Source organism: Mytilus californianus, unplaced genomic scaffold, assembly GCF_021869535.1.
Source record: "Mytilus californianus isolate M0D057914Y unplaced genomic scaffold, xbMytCali1.0.p SCAF_8, whole genome shotgun sequence".
Lineage (NCBI taxonomy): Eukaryota > Metazoa > Mollusca > Bivalvia > Mytilida > Mytilidae > Mytilus > Mytilus californianus.
This window is the reverse complement of record NW_026262734.1, coordinates 86,323,649-86,346,025: the sequence shown is the minus strand read 5'-3', so window position 1 is coordinate 86,346,025 and position 22,377 is coordinate 86,323,649. Positions and strand designations below refer to the sequence as shown.

The 22,377-nt window shown below is 33.5% G+C and overlaps 1 protein-coding gene across 3 annotated transcripts in view; it reads right to left on the bottom strand.

Annotated features, from left to right (window-relative positions):
* The window catches only part of LOC127710986 (protein unc-13 homolog D-like), a 40,141-nt gene extending 19,155 nt beyond the window's left edge, over positions 1-20,986 (bottom strand). Inside the window, exons 1-2 of one of the 3 annotated variants that reach the window (XM_052216932.1) lie at positions 20,726-20,986; positions 277-384 (exon numbers count right to left, since the gene is read on the bottom strand). In XM_052216932.1, coding sequence (XP_052072892.1) covers positions 277-384; positions 20,726-20,965 — 348 coding nt within the window. In that variant the 5' untranslated portion in view covers positions 20,966-20,986. Of the gene's footprint in view, positions 1-276; positions 385-3,295; positions 3,403-5,955; positions 6,370-20,725 lie in introns of those variants that run through there. The other 2 variants (XM_052216931.1, XM_052216933.1) reach the window with 2 other exon arrangements.
* Positions 20,987-22,377: the final 1,391 nt, after the last annotated feature.

Sequence of the window (22,377 nt, the reverse complement as noted above, 5' to 3'; positions counted from 1 at the left end):
TCTAAACTAAAATATATTTTGTAATCGTTTCTGCCCTACACAAGGTCAGGTTATATGTGATATTGACCTCATCAAGGTTTTCTGGATAACATTCCATATGATGATATAATAATATACTCCTTAGCCATAAATTTATCTTTGAACAAACATTCGGAAGTCATTTAAATCTAAGGAAACATTTAACGAAACATCGCCCATTTAATTCAAACACATTTGTGACGTTTACGTGTTATTATTAGATAAAATCTACGTCATAAGAATGTTTAACATATCTACCTCTCTTAAATGATCGATTAAATCACCAGGTCGTAGTCCTGGGCTTTTGTCTGGTATGCCAAGTGGATGTAGCAGTCCTCGCAATAAGCCTCTGTAAATATTTTCATTCTGAAAGAAACATGAAATTTATCAACTTCTTACATGTAATACGTAAAGTGGGACATTTCCTTGATTACAGATGATGTATTTTTTCCTTTTACGTTTATGTAGAGTTTTACTATAATACTGACGTTTAGTGACGTCCGTCCTTGAAAGAACAGTCTTCACACTGATCAAATGCCTATCCTAAATTTGTTGACTCTAAGTTGCTTCCGAGGCGAGAAATTACGTGAAATACTTTCCCAGACACTGTTAGAGATCGATCTCTGACTCCAATTCTCTAGACGGAAAATCATCAAGATATCTTTAAAGAAAGGGACTGACGAGTCTCTTGATTTTGGACAGGTTTCTAGACACGTGTCCTAATTCAACTAATTAACCCCCTTTTTATCTTGATACAAAAATAACAAGAGTTAATGTCAAAAGACCGTAAAATAAATATATGTATTCAGGCAAAGCACTTTACTTTAAGGTTAGGGAGCTACCATTTGATTTTTATGGGGGGCCTATTTATTTTTCCCTCTATTCGGTCCTGCCTTTTTTTTTTAGTTTATCCTGACTTTTTTTACATAAATTGTCATCCTGCCTTTTTTTTTTGGCAATTAATCTCATCCTGCCTTTTTTTTTACTCCAAACTCCTGTCCTGCCTATTTTTTTCAAATTTCATCCCAACCCCCCCAACCCCATAAAAATCAAATGGTAGCTCCCTTATACTAGATAGTATCGTATACATAGTACCTCTTTTCATGATCAAAATAACTTTCAATCTCCTGCGACAATTTTATATGCATTCCGTTCATTATTTTGTAAACCTGCAGGATTTGATTTTATTAAGATATGATATGTTGACCTTCATATGTCTATAGTTTTTATGAAGATAGGTTGCTGTCTTAATTGACGAAGAATGAAAGAAAGCTCAAAGTCTTGAATTTAGAATAAATAGGAAAATTACCGAAGTAAAGCCAAAGTCGGACAAGAATCAGAGCTAGTACAAGGGAGAAACAGTACTAGATTTAACATTTTTAAATGATTTTCCAAGTTCAATAGATGTTCTACGAACTCATCACCAACATATGTCAAATGTATCACAGAAGATTGTTCAAGCTGACCATAAAATATGTGTAGAGCTGCAGCAAGATCGAAAAAAATTTCAATTGCATTTTTAAACTCGGTCTGATACATTTCTTTTTCTTATATCGAAAACAAAACCCATAAACCTATCAATTTTTAACATAAATGTACCATGAATGTGTGAATCCAAATTAAATCCAGATAATATACTTTCATTGTATCATATAAATGATTGCTTGAAAATAAATATTTACCAGTTTCATGACTACTATAAGTATACAAGAACGATGTATGGTAGTGAAAGTCTGATAAGTACAACACGTTAATTTCATATTCCACCCTTAATATAGCTATGAAAAAATTTGTCATTAAGTTGCTTATATTTGACAACTGACGCCCCGGAAATTATAGAGTGGGTAGATTTGTGGGTTAACTGTTTGATCCTGATTGATTATTAAACGTTGTACATGAGATAAGTCAATGAAATGATTTAAGAAGTAACTACCAACAAGATAGTAACCCAACATCACAGGATAGTAAACAATTAACACTAGTATTATGTATTACCAATTACAGACGGCAGCATTACCTTCACAATTTTATTTTGCTACAAAGTATATAAAAGTGTTGGTGTGAAAAACATATATTGTGGGTTACGACTATTGTTCATATTTAATATGACCAAATTCCATTTGTAAAAGGGCAGTTTTTTAGTTAAACCATGTCAAATATGATATGTTTATGATCTCACATTAAAACTATACTATTTCAGAATTTCAGAGCTAAAGTCACAATACAACATCAATTTACCAGTAACTGCTATCAATGCAAATAACCCAGTATTCTATTTCAGATGACAACTATTATGTCTTTCATTGATCTGATAAATAAAATGATTGATCGTTCTTTGCTTAACGTCCATGTGCAAAGATTTCATGCATATTCAGGGCGGAATCAAAGAGGTAGGTTCTGCCAAGTGGATCGAGCGATAAAGGATGGGGAATTCATAGTGCAAACGAGGTTAATGGGGAACTCCCCTTACCTGAATCATTGGATTTGACGTCCAAATTCGTACCTGACGTTGGTCTGTATTTATATGTATTACTCTTGTATACATCTGTATATACCATACTAGTAGCTTTTGTATAGAAAAGGGTCTGGATAGAGTTTACAGAATAGAGATAATGGCAAAATGAATAATGAATAGAGAAAAATAAGCAAATGGTATAAGTATAGAGAAAACCTGGATGCAAAAGTACAACGAAAAACTGTGGAAAATAAAACAATTATGCAATACAATTGTGGTTACAGAAATGAACGAATTACAAAATAAAGAAATCATTTAATAATAGAAATAAAGTAAATTTCATGAGAATTTCACAGTATAAACATTATTTTTAAAGATAAAGAAATGTATCTAGTTAGCAATTTAAAGAATCCAGAAATAAAGGGCCCCATCAATATCCTCATATATAGAAGCATGCATGGGTACATTCCGTTTGGCAAATAAGACACAAGTTTAGTGACGTTGGTTTTGCTGTACATGTACAAGGCGAAATCACGTCCTATCAGATTGGTCTTTTAAATGTTAAATCGAAGACACGCGACTGAAGAGCACTACTCCTTAAAGAAATAAAGTCAAGTGGTTTTTTAAAAGGGTTGCGTCATTTTGAGCTTGTGTCCGTGATAAATTGCTTGTAGTCCCTAGGATGCCATTCAAATGCTCACTTCTGATCACAGTGACTTCGAATTGTTGATTTTTTTAAGGGCTTTTTGAAATTAAGTCAAAATTGATTGATTTACTATATGAATTTGTTAAGTAAATAATAAGTATACATTAAAGTCTTACCATTCGATGATTTTTGATATATTGTTTACCATGGTATCTCCTATGTACATGTATTTTGAAGATTTTCTTAGAGTGTAAATTCATTTTGTGGGTAATACTAAAGTAAATAAAGGAAGTGATTTGTTTGTGTTTTAAGTAGAAATATAACAATCAAAAGATTTCAAAATATTTCAGTTGACAGTCTAGGACGGTGTCAAAGGGGAGTCTGCGTCTTTTTAATTCGAAAAGATACGTACTACATCTTGAACTTGACAGCTTTCTGTCTCGTTCTCATTTGAAATCGTATATGATACCTTAAATATTGTGCCAGTAGCGTTACAGAATCTTATTGTGAATTTTATTTTATCTATAATATTTTTGATACGTTATGACCATCCGTTTGTTTTCTACATACGGGTATTTTATCACCCTTATCTTTACAATCGTGTACTAATAATAATACTATCAACAATCAAGGTAATATATCTTTTGAAATTCTAAATTAACTTCGTAAATGGATGTGTCTCAGGTAGACGTATCCATGACATCTATGATCATTTTCTTGTATGGATGTCTTATATCACATTCTGGAAGAATGAAGCTTAAATGAATTAATAATTACATGTATACAAAAGATAATTTAACACCAAAAAGGTGTATTTCAAAATTCATCCCTGGTGTTTTCATAGGACAGGAAGCTCTTGATTTATGTACATGATCTGTTATGTTATGATTTTATATTTTACTGTATGCCTAAATTGTATTATTTTTGTAATATAAAATTGTCACAATCTAATTTTGTTTAATGACAATAAAGATTTGAATTTGAAATTTAAAAGTTTACAGTCGAAATTGAGAATATTAGCTTCGTTACAATGTTACAAATAGTAAGAATTGTGAACCGACCATCAAAATATTCACGTGGTTGGTTTTTCTGAAACTTAATAGTAAAAACTATCCTCGTAGTTGTAAAAGGGTTATATAAAACTTAATTTAGTGTTTTCTGTATACTTCGAGAGCATTAATTTAAAGATTTTTTTATATATTCAACAATATCTATCGCCTGAATATGTATCATAAAAATACATATTATTTTTCAAGGTGATAACATTTCCGGAGCGTAGATTGTAAAATCCGATATTCAATACAGGTCAAAATTAAAGCGCTAGTTGTTAGGAAATTTCATATCATTATGTAAAACATGCACATATTTTTATTTGCCAAGGTCAATTTAAGTACTCACAAAATAGTCTCTTAAGGTTAAGAATAAGAGACAAACAAATCAAGAAATGTCTTAATCATAAACATTGATTATCCGCAGATACATGGCGAAAATATTGTCAAAAAATGTTTTTCAAAAAAGAAGAAAAAAAGAAATATAACAAAAATCGTGTCGGCATATCCTATGCGAGAGTCTGAATGGGGTTTACAGAATAGAAAATTAGTGGAAAAAAGAGCAGAATAAAGGACAAAAAAAATAAATAATAGAGAAAAATTGGCAAAAATAATAAAGAATAGATAATGCATGACGGGCAACATAAATAATGAATAAAGAAAAAATGTCTAGAAAAATTAAGAAAATAGAAATAAAAGACCCCTCCAGACCCTAATCTATACACGTGCGGATATTCATTGACATTATTACAGAGGATGTAATTTTTGGAAGAAATGAAGATGGATTGATTGTTGTTGCATAATGTCCAGTAAGAAATATTTGATGCATATTCAGGACAAGTACAGAATATAACTTATATATCCGATAGGTATTGTATATTTTGCAAAGAGGTTCTCGACAGTGATGAACGACAGGAATTAAGACTCAGTTGCGGATTCAAGGGGGGGGTTCGGTGGTTGGAACCCCCACCCCCCCTTTTTTGACGATCAATGCTTATGAATGGGAACATGCTGGATCCGCCCCTGAGACTGGCATTAGAAAAGGGGTATGCTGCAGACATTTTGCATTGCAACAAACAACGTACGGACTTTTCACAGAAACTTTCCCTACATACATCTAATTCCACTTTCTAATTTCCATCAGACGTGGCTGGGTATTTATATATCCTGCACAGGCCAAACAGACGGCCCTCTTTAGCATGTGTATTACTACTGGGTGGGATTAAAAGTCTAGTTAACCATATTCTTATATCACAATCAACTCTAGACTTTGGTTAAGGTTTGAATGGGAAAAAGGTCCATTTTGGTTGCGAAGTAATAAATAAAAGTACCACTATCTGAAAAACACGAAAAATCTCGACAGAGGTGCAAATCATATGGACGCAAGCAGAATTTGATAATATATTTTGATATATATTATGTCCTAATCTTGCGCCGTGTTTAAAAAATACATCATGGAAAGTGCACTTTTTTATTTAACTTTCAATTTTTGGCTGATCTTTCTCATTGTAAAAATAAACGACAGAACCTAACACCTCTTTGTCGAGCCCCTTATTAAAGCAATACATATATATTTTACTGGTTAGTCAATCTTCGTCTGTATTTATCTAAATGAATGACCCCCTAAAGTTCAGAAGTTTTGAAAATAATTATTACATTATAAAACAACGCTGTTATATAAGTAATTACATACATGTATCTATGGTGGGTTTATCATAAACACACCATGGATCAAATCTTATCATTGCTATCGCCACGCGGGTTTAAGATGAAATGTTCAAAAATACCTTGAATTCCTTCAGCAGACTATCCCTGGATGAATTACTTAACCTCCTTGCAACATCATTATTAAATAAAACGCCCAAGAAATAATCCTCTGATCCTTTTCTGTCCCTCCGATTTTTATTCTTTTTCCTTGAGGATAGTCTCCTTTTAAGTTTAGTAAAAAATCCACTGTCGGGTAAACTTTCAGCACTCCCCGGAGACGGCGAAGATTCGGCATAATGTTCATCGAGATCATCTAAAGAGGAACAAGGTTTTAGGTATTGTCCATACCGGCTGGTTCTTAGAGATCCAGTACACGGTAAACTTCCAGTTCTCTGCATAGCTTTACCGGGCACATGAGTTGTTGATGGGAGGCTCAACGATCTCGGTGGAGATGCCATAGTTGCACTTATATTCCAATATCAAAATCTTGAATTTTTTATTTTATATAAAAAACGGTGTATTTATAATATCACGGTCCAAAGATCACGAAAAAAGCACATACAAATCGTTTCGTAATTAAAGTTTTTTAATTCAAATTATTATTTTGTGTTCACTATTAAAAGTTATTTTTTCACACGCAACTAATTTAAAATACAGTACTGTAACGTCACTATACTCAGTTAATATTGTTGTGGATACTTCACGAATAAAGGACTGGAACTATTTGATCAATGTGTTAGTAGCAATAAAAACTCGATCAAAGATAAAATATTTAAATCGGAAAAATTATTTGAACGCACCTATATTACTTAGCTAAAATTTATGAAATATTACAAGATTTATACCGCGTTATGAACAGATAATATCCATATACAAACAAATGGTGTCCTTAAAGAGGGTCGTTGAGGGATAGATCTATGAGCAAAGGTCAAGATTGCCAAAGGATTTAAGATACAAGACCATGACAATGCAAATCTGAATAAATTAGGGGGGAAATGTTGTAAAATAATAACAGTTGAAAAAAAACAAAAAAAAACATGATTATTTATCTATCCCATTCTGTATCAGGTTTCTCTCACTCTCAAAAATTAAATCAAATTGATATACATCTCACCAGAACTAATTTCATAGGACAAAAAAAATTAAAATAACATTGTCTTTCGGATTTCCGCATAATAATGGTTTAAGAAGGTTTAAACAATCATTTATGTTTTCTTGGTAAACTCTGATGTTAAATGTTAATAAAAGCTCATCACAAATAACTGTCAGCTATTTTGCAGCAAAAAGTAAGATAAATGTAGTAGTAGTAGTATACAGTGGTACAACAAAATGGAAAATCTGTTATAGCAGTAATTTGCAATCGTCCTAATTTATTTATTGACGATCGACATCGCAAGTGCTGAACTATTTCAATTTTAAAGTAAAATCTAGTATAAATCTTGTTCCCTTTGTGTACCCCAAAATAACTGATAAATGACAAGAGCTCTCGAACACTTTATATAGATTCTTTACTATTTAAGACGTTATTATCAGAAGGAATTTTTACCTACCACCTGATAAAGAAATCCAACTGTCATTTTAATATATTATACGTGATTTATCTCAATTAATACTCGATTTATTCTAAAATTAAATATTTGTACTGTATTTACATACTGAAAATATCCCGTCGACAGGCAGAGGTCGCTGTCTTAAACACGAAAATCAGTGTAAAATAACTATTTGGTGTTTTTGTCCAGACAATATGGTCATGAAAGACGTATGTTGGCGGTATCTTTTTCTATTTATAAGCTAAGTTGTCTGGGGACAAAAAAATAACCGAACATGAAAGTAAATACTGTTTACTATCATAACGAAGATGTTACACCATCGTGGAATTATGCTGCTTTTATTTTAAAATCTTAAAAAATAAAATGTTTGTTTATTCTTTCAGAATCCAGAAAGTCTGAAAAACTGATGGATGTCAATCTCCAAAAACGTGAATGTTCTTTCCATCTGTCTGGTTTGTTATTCTTTCCATCATTCGGAACTTCTCTATATTGCATCCTGGTTCAACGTACGCCTAATGTCTATCTTTTTCATTCTAGACACTTAGTTTTTATTACACATGCAAATTAGCGCATATTATCTTTATCTCCTTTGTTCCTAGGCATCAATGATACTTTTTTCAATAGAATTGTATCGTTTTCATCTTCTCACACATAAGAAATATTCTCTTCTTTGTTTTAAACCTTCAGGATTCTGAGTATTGTCATATATCAATGGATTGATTGATTGTTTAACGCTGCTTTCAGTTCTCTTTGCTATTTCATGGCGGTAAGTTTTTATTGGAGGATGAGGTCAGAGTGCCCGGAGAGAACCACCTACTAGTACCTTCGACACGGACGTAAATTTATAGGTAGTGATGCAGTGGCTCAAATCACTGTTTATCGGGATTTTCGCGATATGTTGAAGACCCATTGGTGGCCTTGGGCTGTTTTCTGCTCTTTGGTCGGGTTGTTATCTCTTTGACACATCCCCCATTTCCATTCTCAATTTTATTCTATGCTATTGTTTGTCCCACCTTTGGTTTAATGGATATTATTGTCAGATCTTTTCTTGACAGACCGCCGTTGTGTTCTCTTCTCTCATATACACACACAAACATCGGACGACACAGTGTCGCTCTGATCGGATCCAGAGTCTGTCCTCTTTCTGTCCTCTTTCCTCCATGCCACATGTTGCTCAATATTTTCATTAAATATATTACCTAGTCGTTCAAAGTCAAACCTTGGAACGAAGCAAATAAAACAATATACAGTTTTCTCTTTAATGTTTCGCATTCCTCATACATGACGTTTAGCATTATATTTTTACAAAACTGGTGCATAATGTCTATTGGTCTCGCTTTATATATCATCACAGGCTATACATGTTGTATATAGGTAATTGAAAATATTAACTCAATGTTTTAGCTTTATAGTTTATTTATTGCTAGTTATATCGAATCAAATTATTCATACTTCAACTAATATAAAATTAAATTGTAAAAAAGTGTATACACGGAAAATAGGTAAGAAAAAATTTCATTTTAGTCCACCAATCGTCAAACCTGGATCGGAGCTTTACATGAAAGTACGGAATCAGGCGAGGTATGTCAATCGATGTGGTTGCTGAGCATTATTTAAATCACATTCTACAAATATTAGTATAAACGGTATGTCCCTAATGTACTTTTTTCATCATATATAACAATTATTTGTGACATTAAAAATCACATTATTATTTTTTTAGTATTTTAACGTCAGAGTGGTTATTATATGAAATAAAGAGTTGTGGTATGCATGCTAGTGTGACAAATCAAATTCCGAAACAGTGGTAACGTCGTCTTTGCTACTCTACGCTGACTGAAAGTTTAGCAAATCAACGTCATTGCTGTTTCGGAGTTTGGGAAATTTAATTAAATGACACAGATTTAAGCAACTATAGGTCACTGTACAGCTTTCAACAATGAGCAAAACACATACCGTATAGTCAACTATGAAAGAACTCGACGAAAATATGAAACAATTCAAACGAAAACTATGCAGACTGGGACACCTGTTAGTGAATAAATTAGAAAAATGGAAGAATAGATAAACAGTTTTACCACAACCATCCACAAGCAAGGCCACATTATTCATATGTTTGTATTAAAATGCAGATCATCATCTTAAGGAAAAACAGTAATAGTTCCTGTCCCTTAGGACTACAACGTATATTTTATATGTGCATAATCTAGCTTTTATCGATTTGCATACATATATATAAGTATATAAGCTGTGTTCTTATATTCTGGATTTCATATCGATATGAATAATTTAAAGATATCGGGAGACGAATTTATAAAAGTTTTTCCAAACTTGTTTCCGAATCCCATATTTGAATTTCATGTCACATTGTACTATTTCATTGTTAAAATTTTTCATTAATATATACTGTTTAAAGTAAAGATAACGGGTTTTTAAATGAGTATGGTTAACTATGTTTTAAAAAGACGACATGATAAAACTACGGAGCCCTGTTGGTCTCACACATATTATAAATTGTCTTTTAAAGTCCTGCGCTGAAGATGTGTAAAGTCTAGCGCTGGAGATGTAAAGTCTAGCGCTAGAGATGTAAAGTCTAGCGCTGGAGATGTAAAGTCCAGCGCTGAAGATGTAAAGTCTAGCGCTGGAGATGTAAAGTCCAGCGCTGGAGATCTAAAGTCTAGCGCTGGAGATGTAAAATCAAGCGCTGAAGATGTAAAGTCTAGCGCTGGAGATGTAAAGTCCAGCGCTGAAGATGTAAAGTCCAGCGCGGGAGATGTAAAGTCAAGCGCTGGAGATGTAAAGTCTAGCGCTGGAGATGTAAAATCAATCGAATTATACGAATTCCAAACAAAAAGAAATTAGAAAATTCAGCAAAGAGTCAGAAACTCACTAAAATAAGTAAGAAAATACCAAAACGAGAATAAAAAAATTTATAGACGGAAGAAGAAATGAAGCACACTATGACCAGCAAACAACCATTAGATAACTGATAGTGGGGGCATAAAGAACCCTCAGATAGCTGATAGTGAGCATAAAGAACCCTCAGATAGCTGATTGTGGGCATAAAGAACCCTCAGATAGCTGATAGTGGACATAGCGAACCCCTAGATAGCTAATATTGGGCATAAGGAACCCTTAGCTAGCTGAAAATGGGCATAAAGAACCCTTAGATAGCTGATAGTGGACATAAAAATCCCATAGATAGCTGATAGTGGGCATAACGAACCATTAGATAGCTGATAGTGGGCATAAAGAACCCTTAGATAGTTGATAGTGGGCATTACGCAGCAAAGATCAAAACACCCTCAGATAGCTGATAGTGGGCAAAGCGAACCCTCAGATAACTGATAGTGGGCATATCAAACTCTTAGATAGCTGATAGTGGTCATAACGAACCCTCAGATAGATGATAGTGGGCATAACGAACCCTTAGATAGCTGATAATGTGCATAACGAACCCTTAGAAAGCTGATAGTGGGCATAACGAACCCTTAGATAGCTGATAGTGGGCATAACGAACCCTTAGATAGCTGATAGTGGGCATAAAGAACCCTTAGATAGCTGGTAGTGGGCAAAACGAACCCTCAGATAGCTGATAGTGGGCATAACGAACCCTTAGATAGCTGATAGTTGGCATAACGAACCTTTAGAAAGCTGCATTCTGGTACAGGATTGTGTGAATGTTCGCCAACGTCGCCAACGTCGCCAACATTTACAAAATCATTACTGTTCGCCAACGTCGACAACGTCGCCAACATTTACGAAATCATTACTGTTCGCCAACGTCGCCAACGTCGCCAACCTTAATGAAATCAATACTGTTCGCCAACGTCGCCAACGTCGCCAACCTTTATTCTATTCTATTCACTATCAGCTATCTAATGGTTCGTTATGCCCACTATCAGCTATCTATGGGTTTTTTATGTCCACTATCAGCTATCTAAGAGTTCTTTATGCCCATTTTTAGCTAGCTAAGGGTTCCTTATGCCCAATATTAGCTATCTAGGGGTTCGCTATGCCCACTATCAGCTATCTGAGGGTTCGTTATGCCCACTTTTAGCTATCTAGGGGTTCGTTATTCCCACTATCAGTTATCTGAGGGTTCTTTATGCCCACTATCAGCTATCTGAGGGTATTTATGCCCACTATCAGCTATCTGAGGGTTCTTTATGCTCACTATCAGCTATCTGAGGGTTCTTTATGCCCCCACTATCAGCTATCTAATGGTTGTTTGCTGGTCATAGTGTGCTTCATTTCTTCTTCCGTCTATAAATTTTGTTATTCTCGTTTTGGTATTTTCTTACTTATTTTAGTGAGTTTCTGACTCTTTGCTGAATTTTCTAATTTCTTTTTGTTTGGAATTCGTATAATTCGATTGATTTTACATCTCCAGCGCTAGACTTTACATCTCCAGCGCTTGACTTTACATCTCCAGCGCTGGACTTTACATTTCCAGCGCTTGACTTTACATCTCCAGCGCTAGACTTTACATCTTCAGCGCTTGACTTTATATCTTCAGCGCTTGACTTTACATCTCCAGCGCTTGATTTTACATCTTCAGCGCTAGACTTTACATCTCCAGCGCTTGATTTTACATCTCCAGCGCTTGACTTTACATCTCCAGCGCTAGACTTTGCATATCTCCAGCGCTAGATTTTACACATCTCCAGCGCTAGACTTTACATCCCCAGCGCTAGACTTTACATCTTCAGCGCTTGACTTTACATCTCCAGCGCTAGACTTTTGATCTCCAGCGCTTGACTTTACATCTCCAGCGCTAGACTTTACATCTTCAGCGCTGGACTTTACATCTCCAGCGCTAGACTTTACATCTCTAGCGCTAGACTTTACATCTCCAGCGCTAGACTTTACACATCTTCAGCGCAGGACTTTAAAAGACACTTTATAATCTGTGTGAGACCAACAGGGCTCCGTATAAAACAAATACGCAGAAAACTACTTTATAAGTAGTAAATACCACGCTCAAAATCGTGCATGAATTAAATTGCTCAGTTTTTCCTCCACTACAGTGACGCCCGTCGTGTGACTCGTGTTATGGTCAAATGATATGTCAGATTCGCACTTGTATCCTGTCTAAGTTAAGACAATATCTAAATTTTAAACCATCGACAATAATTTTGCAACAAAAAATTTCTATTATTCTGTAACTAGTTGTGTTTATTTCCTAAATATAGTAACATAGCTATATTAATTTTGTGCAATGTCAATTTCATCATGGATCACTTTTTCCACAATCAGGGGTTCATTTAGGGATGAAGATAAGTTTGAAATTTGCGCTACAATTTAAATAGCTATCAATGTATTAATTTAAGTCGAGTCGCAGTATAAAAACAATATTAGCTCAATGTCAGAAAAATATATACTTTTTTGTATTCGGCACAAAACTGGGGAGGGACTCGGTAAAACCTCACCCTTATCCAGTTTCTCAGCCTCATACAAAAAAGTTTATATTTTTCTGACATTAACCTAAATTAAATATTGTATATATGTGCCACGAATCACGAAAGAAAGAAATATATACAAGCGTCCTATATCAAGGTAACATGCTAACCAATCAAAATAAAGAATACTCGGAATAAGTTCTTTCAAACAAAATGTAAACAGTGATCCACTTAATTATCAATTTTTTTTAAATCTCAGAATCTTCACCACTAAAAAACGGTTCTGAATGCAAGTGCCCCAAAAGGGTAAGCAATTTCTCCTCCACTAGTGACGCCCGCCCTGTGACTCGTATTATGGTCAAATGATATCAGATTCGCATATGTCTCCTGTTTACGTTTCGACATCGCTAACAGTATAAAGCATTGACAAATTTAACTCAACTAGATTTTTTCATTAGACAACCACCCACCAAAGACCAATGATAAGGATACAGCCGTCAACGAAACCCATACCTTATTGAACTATAAAAGGATATGATATATCAATTCTAAACAAAAAACTGTCAACATCTATTCAAGTTATTAAGGAAACGATGTTCATTTCAAAACAGATTTCGATTTTTTTTTTTTAAATTTAATTTTTTTTGGTTGGGTTGGGTTGGGTTGGGTTGGGTTGGGGGGAGGTTGGGGGTCCTTTTACACCTGCTATTAGGCAGGCTCATTTTGTTTACGTAAAAATCATTGCTAATTTTGCAAACAAGAATATCCTTCATTTTGTGTGGCAGAATTCATGTTCAGTCTTGTCTTATACAAGAGTATTTATTTCCAGTTCTAACCAGGCCAGTATATTAATTATTCAAACATCCTCCTGCCTATCTTCCCCCCTCCCCCTTTACCCATATGGATTCAAATGGTTGTCTGGTAACTAAAATAACATGGTAGACGCAACCAAAAACAACCCCTGACTGTACAGCAAAGTTAACAAGAGTGCACACGCTGAAATGTCTCGCCTTCTTTACTAACCATTGATTTTATGTTGATAGTCCTAAATATAAAGCTTTACTACAAGTAACACATACACTTAACATGAGCCAAGAAAATGAGGTCAAGGTCAGTTAAACCAAACGAGAAAAACATGTACACCTTACAATCATTCAATAAACCAAACATAGTTGACCTATTGCTTTATAGTTTCTAAGAAACAAACTAAACCATGAAAACTTAACATTGACCAATGAACCATGGAAATGAGGTCAAGGTCAGATGATACCTGCCAGACAGACATATACACCTAAAATCCATCCATACAACAAATATAGTTGATCTTTTGCTTATAGTTGAAGAAAAACAAACCAAAACAAAAAAACTTACCACTGAGAAATGAACCGTGAAAATGAGGTCATGGTCAAATAAAATCTGCGAGACTGACATGTACATCATAAAATATTTCCATACACCAAAAATAGTTGACCTATTGCATATAATATTAGAAAAAAAGACCAAAACTCAAAAACTTAACTTTGACCACTGAACCATGAAAATGAGGTCAAGGTAAGATGACACCTACCAGTTGAACATGTACACCTTACAATTATTCCATATACCAAATAAAGTAGACCTACTGCTTATAGTATTTGATATATGGACTTGACCACGAAAACTTAACCTTGTTCACTGATCCATGAAATGAGGTCGAGGTCTGACGGGCATGAGGACCTTGCAAGGTACGCACATACTAAATATAGTTATCCTATTACTCATAATAAGAAAGAAATTAACATTACAAAAAATGTTGACTTTTTTTTCAAGTAGTCACTGAACCATGAAAATGAGGTCAAAGACAATGGACATATGACAGACGGAAACTTCGTAACATAAGGCATCTATATACAAAGTATGAAGCATCCAGGTCTTCTAGCATCTAAAATATAAAGCTTTTAAGAAGTTAGCTAACGCCGCCGCCGCCGCCGGATCACTATCCCTATGTTGAGCTTTCTGCGACAAAAGTCGCAGGCTCGACAAAAATGAAAATAGTTTTCAAGTAAAGACCATGCCAAATAGAAAATTGACCTGAAATCATAGATATTTCTCCTTCTGGCTATTTAAAATAACTCCGATTACGTCAATAGTTTATTTAATTCCACAGCTGGATTTACAAGGATGAATTATTAATATTTTAATACATATTTTCGAATTCATTTTATTGTAATCTATTACGAATATGATACATATGACTTTATTTACTAATGCAAATGTTAATTTCACATTGCCAAGCTCTGCTATGATATTTTATTGAAAAGAAAATGTTTATTATATTCTTAAAATGTGTATTTTTATTATGTTTTATATTTTATGTGGATATGTATAAAAATTGTATTGTGTCTCATAACTCTTTTTAGAGTGGCTCTTGTTTTATGTGTGAATTTATAATTTGTAAATGTTTTGTAAGAATTGAGAATTAAACAAAATATGTTCTATAAAAATATTATCAAGGACTTGACAGGTAGTTGAAATTAATGTACAGCGTCCAATTTTCTCAATTAGTTGATCTTTATTTTCAATTCTTTTTCTGAGCTTGTTATATTTGATTTAAAGGACTATATTTTTATAAAAAGTTCTATAGGTATATTTTGTATTTTAATAGACATATTAAAATAACGTTGAAAAATTAATCATATTAGTTTGAAGTCGCAGACACAGTACATATGTTGATGGTACAGAATATGTTATTCTAAAACCATTTCTAGGAGTAACTTCATTATTATACAACAATTCGAAAAACTGATAAAATATAATTTTTGAATTTTTGAATTGAAATAGTCGCTTAGTTTAGAAACAATTGCGCATAAGAAACTAATAATCATTATGTATAATAAGAGAGGCAAAATTAACCTGTATATTTAATTAATAAAATTGAGAATGGAAATGGGGAATATGTCAAAGAGACAACAACCCGACCATAGAGTTAATTAAGTACATTTCACACAAAAAAAAATGATAACGTACCATCTTTCTATGTTGTGATGTTACACTATTGTTTCAGAAAAAGGGTGAAGGTTTGGTACCATTAAAACGTTTAAACCCGCTGCATTTGTTTGCACCTGTCCTAAGTCAGGAATCTGATGTTCAATAGTTGTCGTTTGTTGATGTGGTTCATAAGTGTTTCTCGTTTCTCGTTTTTTATATAGATTAGACCGTTGGTTTTTCCCGTTTGAATGGTTTTACACTAGTAATTTTTGGGGCCCTTTATAGCTTACTGTTCAGTGTGAGCCAAGGCTCCGTGTTGAAGACCGTACTGTGACCTATAATGGTTTACTTTTATAAATTTTGACTTGGATGGAGAGTTGTCTCATTGGCACTCATACCACATCTTCTTATATCTAATAAATGTCTTCCTAAAATCTAGCATTCAAATAACAGGAGTTGCCATTCAACAGGATATAGCAGTTAAATAAAGCTTAATTTGATAAGGTATAGACAGTCCTTATATAGATATTATCTAGCTAAATTAAAATATATTGGCTTTGAAAACACACGAAGGAAAAATAACAGGCAATATCAAGCAAAAACATATACAGAACCATCTATAAGAGTACAATATCACAAAGAAAAAAATCATATCGAAGTAAACACATACCGAAAGAAAGCACAATACAAACAAAAACGAAACACCAAATTTAAATAAATAATTATAAAACCTCTCCTATTCTACATCTGAGGTCGACATTTTGAAATAAATTTGTCAAGACTCGGGTCTTGTATTCTCGATTTCTTTGAAAGTGTTATTGTTATTTGCTTGATGTCTCATTAAGGTACATATGTACCACCTATCATCCATAGAATTTTTTCTTGGATACAACATTATCTAAGGGAGCTACCATTTGATTTCTATTAGGGGTGGAGGGGGGGGGGGTAGGATGAAAAATTTTGTCCTGCATTTTATTTTAGTTGTAATCTCTGTCATGCCTTTTTATTTTTCACTCTATTCGGTCCTGCCTTTTTTTCATTATTTTATCCTGATTTTTTTTTACATAAATTGTCATCCTGTTTTCGTTTTACTAAAAACTCCTGTCTTGCCTTTTTTTCAAATTTCATCCTAGCCCCCCCATAAAAATCAAATGGTAGCTCCCTAACCAATGACAGGTCAGTTTGAAGAGAAATCGATACTTAATATTTTCAGAGTTTTGTTCTTTTTAAACCAACGTCAATAAAAAAGTATGATAGAATTTACAACATCCGCAGTTGTATTACTAAAGATAACATTGATTGTGTGATTGTTGGTTGCTTAACGTCCAGTGGCAAATATTTCATGCATGTTCAGGATAGGAACAACTAAATTAAATGATAACCTTCAACTATAAAGAGATGCATACAACATATAGTTACACGACGTTTGAAAATGCCATAGAAAATTAATTATACTTCAGACCAACACGTCATTCTACTTTTTGTCAGTATTTCCATACTAGTTTCTATTTCTAAAATTTATGGCAATTGTTATATGAAAGTGTTCAATTGAGCTTGAAGTCACGTCACTTTTAATAGAACACCTGCTAATCTAATAGATTCAATACAAAGTCGTTCATTTCACCGTGAGAAAGCTTAAAACATGAACATTTTAGTAAAGCTGATTTTTTAATCAGATAAAGTTTTTATATGAATATTTTATATACAGTCAACATGTTGCCCAAAGCATTCCATAAATAGCAAGCTGTGATTCTAAGCATGATGTTTTCGATTGCTGGTCGTCAAAGTAGTTTTTCCGTAGTAGTAGTTAATCAATTAGATTGTTTGTTGGCTGTTATTTCAAAAAAAAAAATAAACACATTTTTTATACAGAAATTTGCATATGCATTTTTCTTTGCAACGTGCGTCAATATTGAGTATGATTGTGATTATAACGGAATCATGGATACTAATTAAGATTACCAAGGATGCTGCAGCTCGTCAAACATAATTAGATATTTACCAACATATAACACTTATCCCGTTTAAGGAAAACCAAAAACTAGCACATGGACGAAACCATTTTATAAAAGAACATTTCTTTAGAAATTATTGAAAAATAATCCGACTACGTTGAGTTTGAACATACCTTGCTTTTTCTGTCAATTTGTTAATAAAATAAAAACTATGTGCTTTAATACCTGAACTGAACTGAATAGAAAGTTCGAATACGAAGGAAACACATATATACTGTGTAACATGTAAACAGTATTGATTAATTGTTGGTTTGTTTAACGTTCAGTGCAAATATTCCATGCATGGTCAGGACGACATTGACACAGGAAGATATATCTTTCAGATCAAAGGACAAAGAGATAAACAACTACATGGCATCGTAAGACGTTAAAAAATGTCCAAATCATACTGCATTATAAACTATGAATGATTGAGGACAGGTCATTAAGCAATGGTGAAATCCGTCTAGGTTATTTTTGCCAGAAGAAATTATACCTTTTTGGCAAAAATTACAAAGCGAACAAAGTGAATATCAATCAAACTGTAAATTATATCCTGAAACCTTGAGTACATGCGGATTATCTACCCAGGGAGCATCAGCGTACAAACAAAATGGCTTAAGGTATGTATAAGTGCATTACGTTTACGTCATGTGATCTAAATAGTCAAATTGTTTGTGAAGACGTAAAACAAATTTAACGCAAGCTCTTTACGTGCCTAAACCAATCCAAGTCTTTGTTTGTATGTCTATTTTCTCGGAGGAGTTGGGTTTCTATGGTTGGTCTGGTCTGTTGTAATGTCTTATATTTTTGATAATTACTGTTATTATTTTTTAAGTTTTTCAAAACAGTGTATTTAGTTCGGTAAACTTCGGATGATGGCGGGAAAAACTCAGAGGGAGCAGTTAATTCTTATTTTGTTTAGAATGTCTAATATAGCTACATTTTGTAAAAGAACCAGGATAAAGACAGTGATATCAATTCGGAAGGAGCAGTTGGAATACAATGAGTATATATGCACCTGAAATGACATATTACATTGATATCCAACATTCTAGATGTTCTTAAGCATATTTTAAAACGAGACAAAGGTATATTAATTTAAACTCCTAACTTCCTGGTCAATGTGTAAATAAGTATCTATATGTCTCCACATGATTGTGTTCTTTTTAAATTTTAAAACAAAACAGACCAAAACACAATTGAATCATTTGTTACGTGTAAGTTAAATTGAAATGATACTCTTTGAATATGGAGGTGCACCTAATATTATAATGTTATTTACAAAACAAAACAATACAATGAACATGCGTATATTGACGCTATATTAATTTCTATTATTGAAATTCGGCTATGGTGTCTATATTAATATCATTTTAAGTGCATTTAGAGTAAATACTTCATAAGAAATGTCTTTATTGCTTCGAATCCATTCAGGAAGTCCCTTTTAGCGATCTTTTCTCAAATTTAAATCAGAAATCTAATAGCTCAACAACAAACAGCATTATATGAAACACGTTATTAGTCCATCCTACCGCCCGTTATTCCAACATGATTGTTGTTTGCTCAACGTTCAATGACGAATATTTCATGCATATTCTGGTTCAGAATTTATTAAGCCCAATAGGTAGGTTCTCCAAAGTCTGTCGACCGGGATTGGGTCGGGGGAATTAGATTGCCACTTGTTATGAGGGTACTATGTTAATAAGTTAGGGACAGAGGGTTTGCCTAAACAGGCCTTCAACGGGTATCTCAAATAGTTGTTGTAAAATTTGAAGGAGGCGTTCATGCACTCTTAACTTTCCACACGAAGCATCGGATTAAACATAATTTGTTATAAGAAAGGGAGAGAAAACTTAAAATCCATGGAATAAACTGTGTGGTAACGCAGGATATTGAATACACTTCCTTTATACTGAAAACCACACTTTCAAAATTTCAGGAATACTTGACTTCTAATGGCCCGAGAACACAGTTATTTCATTGTGCATTTCTTTAAGACAATAAATTCAAATTAAAAAAATCGCACCTGCTCTATCTCAAAAAGATTTTTACAGTGTAGTGTACTACTATTGATACAAATAATATCAAAATTATAGAAACTTTTACCAGCTCTAACTCAAAATATTGACAATTCTGTGTTAAGGGGGGCTAAAATTCAGTTTGACAGCTTCAGACATTCTAATTTTTTACCTTTTTTAACTGGACCAAATCACTACTTAACATAAAGATTCAGCACCCAAATTTTTTAACATGTAATTTCATCCCCTTACTTAATATTTCATGCATAAAATATCAAGAAATAAATTGGGAAAGTGTATAAAAAAATGCAAGTTATGCACTGTTCACACTAGGGACTATATTCGAGACAACGAAAACCAAAGGACGATAACTGTGTCCTTGGACCTGATAATGACAATTTCGATCTCTTTTCCGATTGTGCAAAAGAGGAGTTTATCTTCAGCATTTCAGGCACGAAATATAACCCTTTGCGCTTATAAGACATACAGTAAAGATCATCGATCAATTGAAATAACATACAACCATTCAATCAATCAATCAGTTTAACAAACAAAGAACCAATCAATCAGCCATCCACATCTTTGGAAAATAATAATGAAGCCTCTTTACGTTGTATATATTAGAAGCATGCGTACGTTTGATATTTTAACGAGAAAACAATCGCATGGTGTTTTAAATTCATATTCTGTTTTCCAATAAAACTCAGCACTCATGTGTAGGAATATTTAAATGAAAAGCTTTAATATGCTCGAATTTTTTTTTAACTACATTTATAGTAGTAATATGGAATGATTCCTTTCTGTAGTTAATCAATGATAGGACTGGTTTGTGAAATCATTTTTCGAATTAGTTAAGCTCTAACATACCTATAAAACTACAAATAAAAGCAAAAACTACCTGAGTGGAGACACTTACCTGTCTCTTGCCTGTGAAATTTTCACTGCGATATGCCGGATTAGATCGACGTAGGAGGCGATGTGGATTTAACACTGACGTATCTTTTGTTGTGTTTGCTGTCCTCCAGTGAGGATCATTTCGATTTAGAAAGTGGACGACAGATCCGTCAGTACTGTTTCGTCTATCCCTTTTACAGTCTTTTTCACATAATTTTTGAACAGTATCTATACTATATTTCCTATCATGACGCCGGTTCATTTTTTCTAGCAATTTATTGTAATATTTTAATAATATAAATCCGGAAATTACCAAAAAAATATTATCTACCTTTTAAAACAAATTACAATTTATATGAAAAGTTTAACCAATAGAATGCAACCTCTATGTTATTGAACAATTAAACCCTATCGAATTAAAACCTATTTAATTCTATTATAATGCCGCCTGATAAAGATACCTTATTGTTCACCATTTACATGCATTGTCAACCCTTTTTTCTGGTATTTCGATTGATTTATGGTGTAACCGATAAGTATACAATTTGTTTCGAATTATATAAAACGCGTGTTTTATAATATTTATTTATTAAAGCTAATGTTTACACGATAATTCACATTTGAACACCAAACGTTTACCAAAGATAATTAATGTTGATAAAGAGAATATAAAGAACCTGCTGTCCTCGTAAATCGAAACTTCTCAGAAGAGGGGAAAACCCTATCGATTTGACAAAAAGGACATCACTCTTACTGTTAAAAGAGACAGAAGAGGGTAAAACCCTATCGATTTGACAAAAAGGACATCACACTTACTGTTAAAAGAGACAGAAGAGGGGAAAACCCTATCGATTTGACAAAAAGGACATCACACTTACTGTTAAAAGAGACAGAAGAGGGGAAAACCCTATCGATTTGACAAAAAGGACATCACTCTTACTGTTAAAAGAGACAGAAGAGGGGAAAACCCTATAGATTTGACAAAAAGGACATCACTCTTACTGTTAAAAGAGACAGAAGAGGGTAAAACCCTATCGATTTGACAAAAAGGACATCACTCTTACTGTTAAAAGAGACAGAAGAGGGTAAAACCCTATCGATTTGACAAAAAGGACATCACTCTTACTGTTAAAAGAGACAGAAGAGGATAAAACCCTATCGATTTGACAAAAAGGACATCACTCTTACTGTTAAAAGAGACAGAAGAGGGTAAAACCCTATCGATTTGACAAAAAGGACATCACTCTTACTGTTAAAAGAGACAGAAGAGGGTAAAACCCTATCGATTTGACAAAAAAGACATCACTCTTACTGTTAAAAGAGACAGAAGAGGGTAAAACCCTATCGATTTGACAAAAAGGACATCACTCTTACTGTTAAAAGAGACAGAAGAGGATAAAACCCTATCGATTTGACAAAAAGGACATCACTCTTACTGTTAAAAGAGACAGAAGAGGGTAAAACCCTATCGATTTGACAAAAAGGACATCACACTTACTGTTAAAAGAGACAGAAGAGGGTAAAACCCTATCGATTTGACAAAAAGGACATCACACTTACTGTTAAAAGAGATAGAAAAAATAAAAACAGAAATAAACCATCCACAAATCACAATTCCACTTATTTAATGCCGATTGTTTTACGAAAATCTGCAAAAAGTAGGTGTCTCTTCGC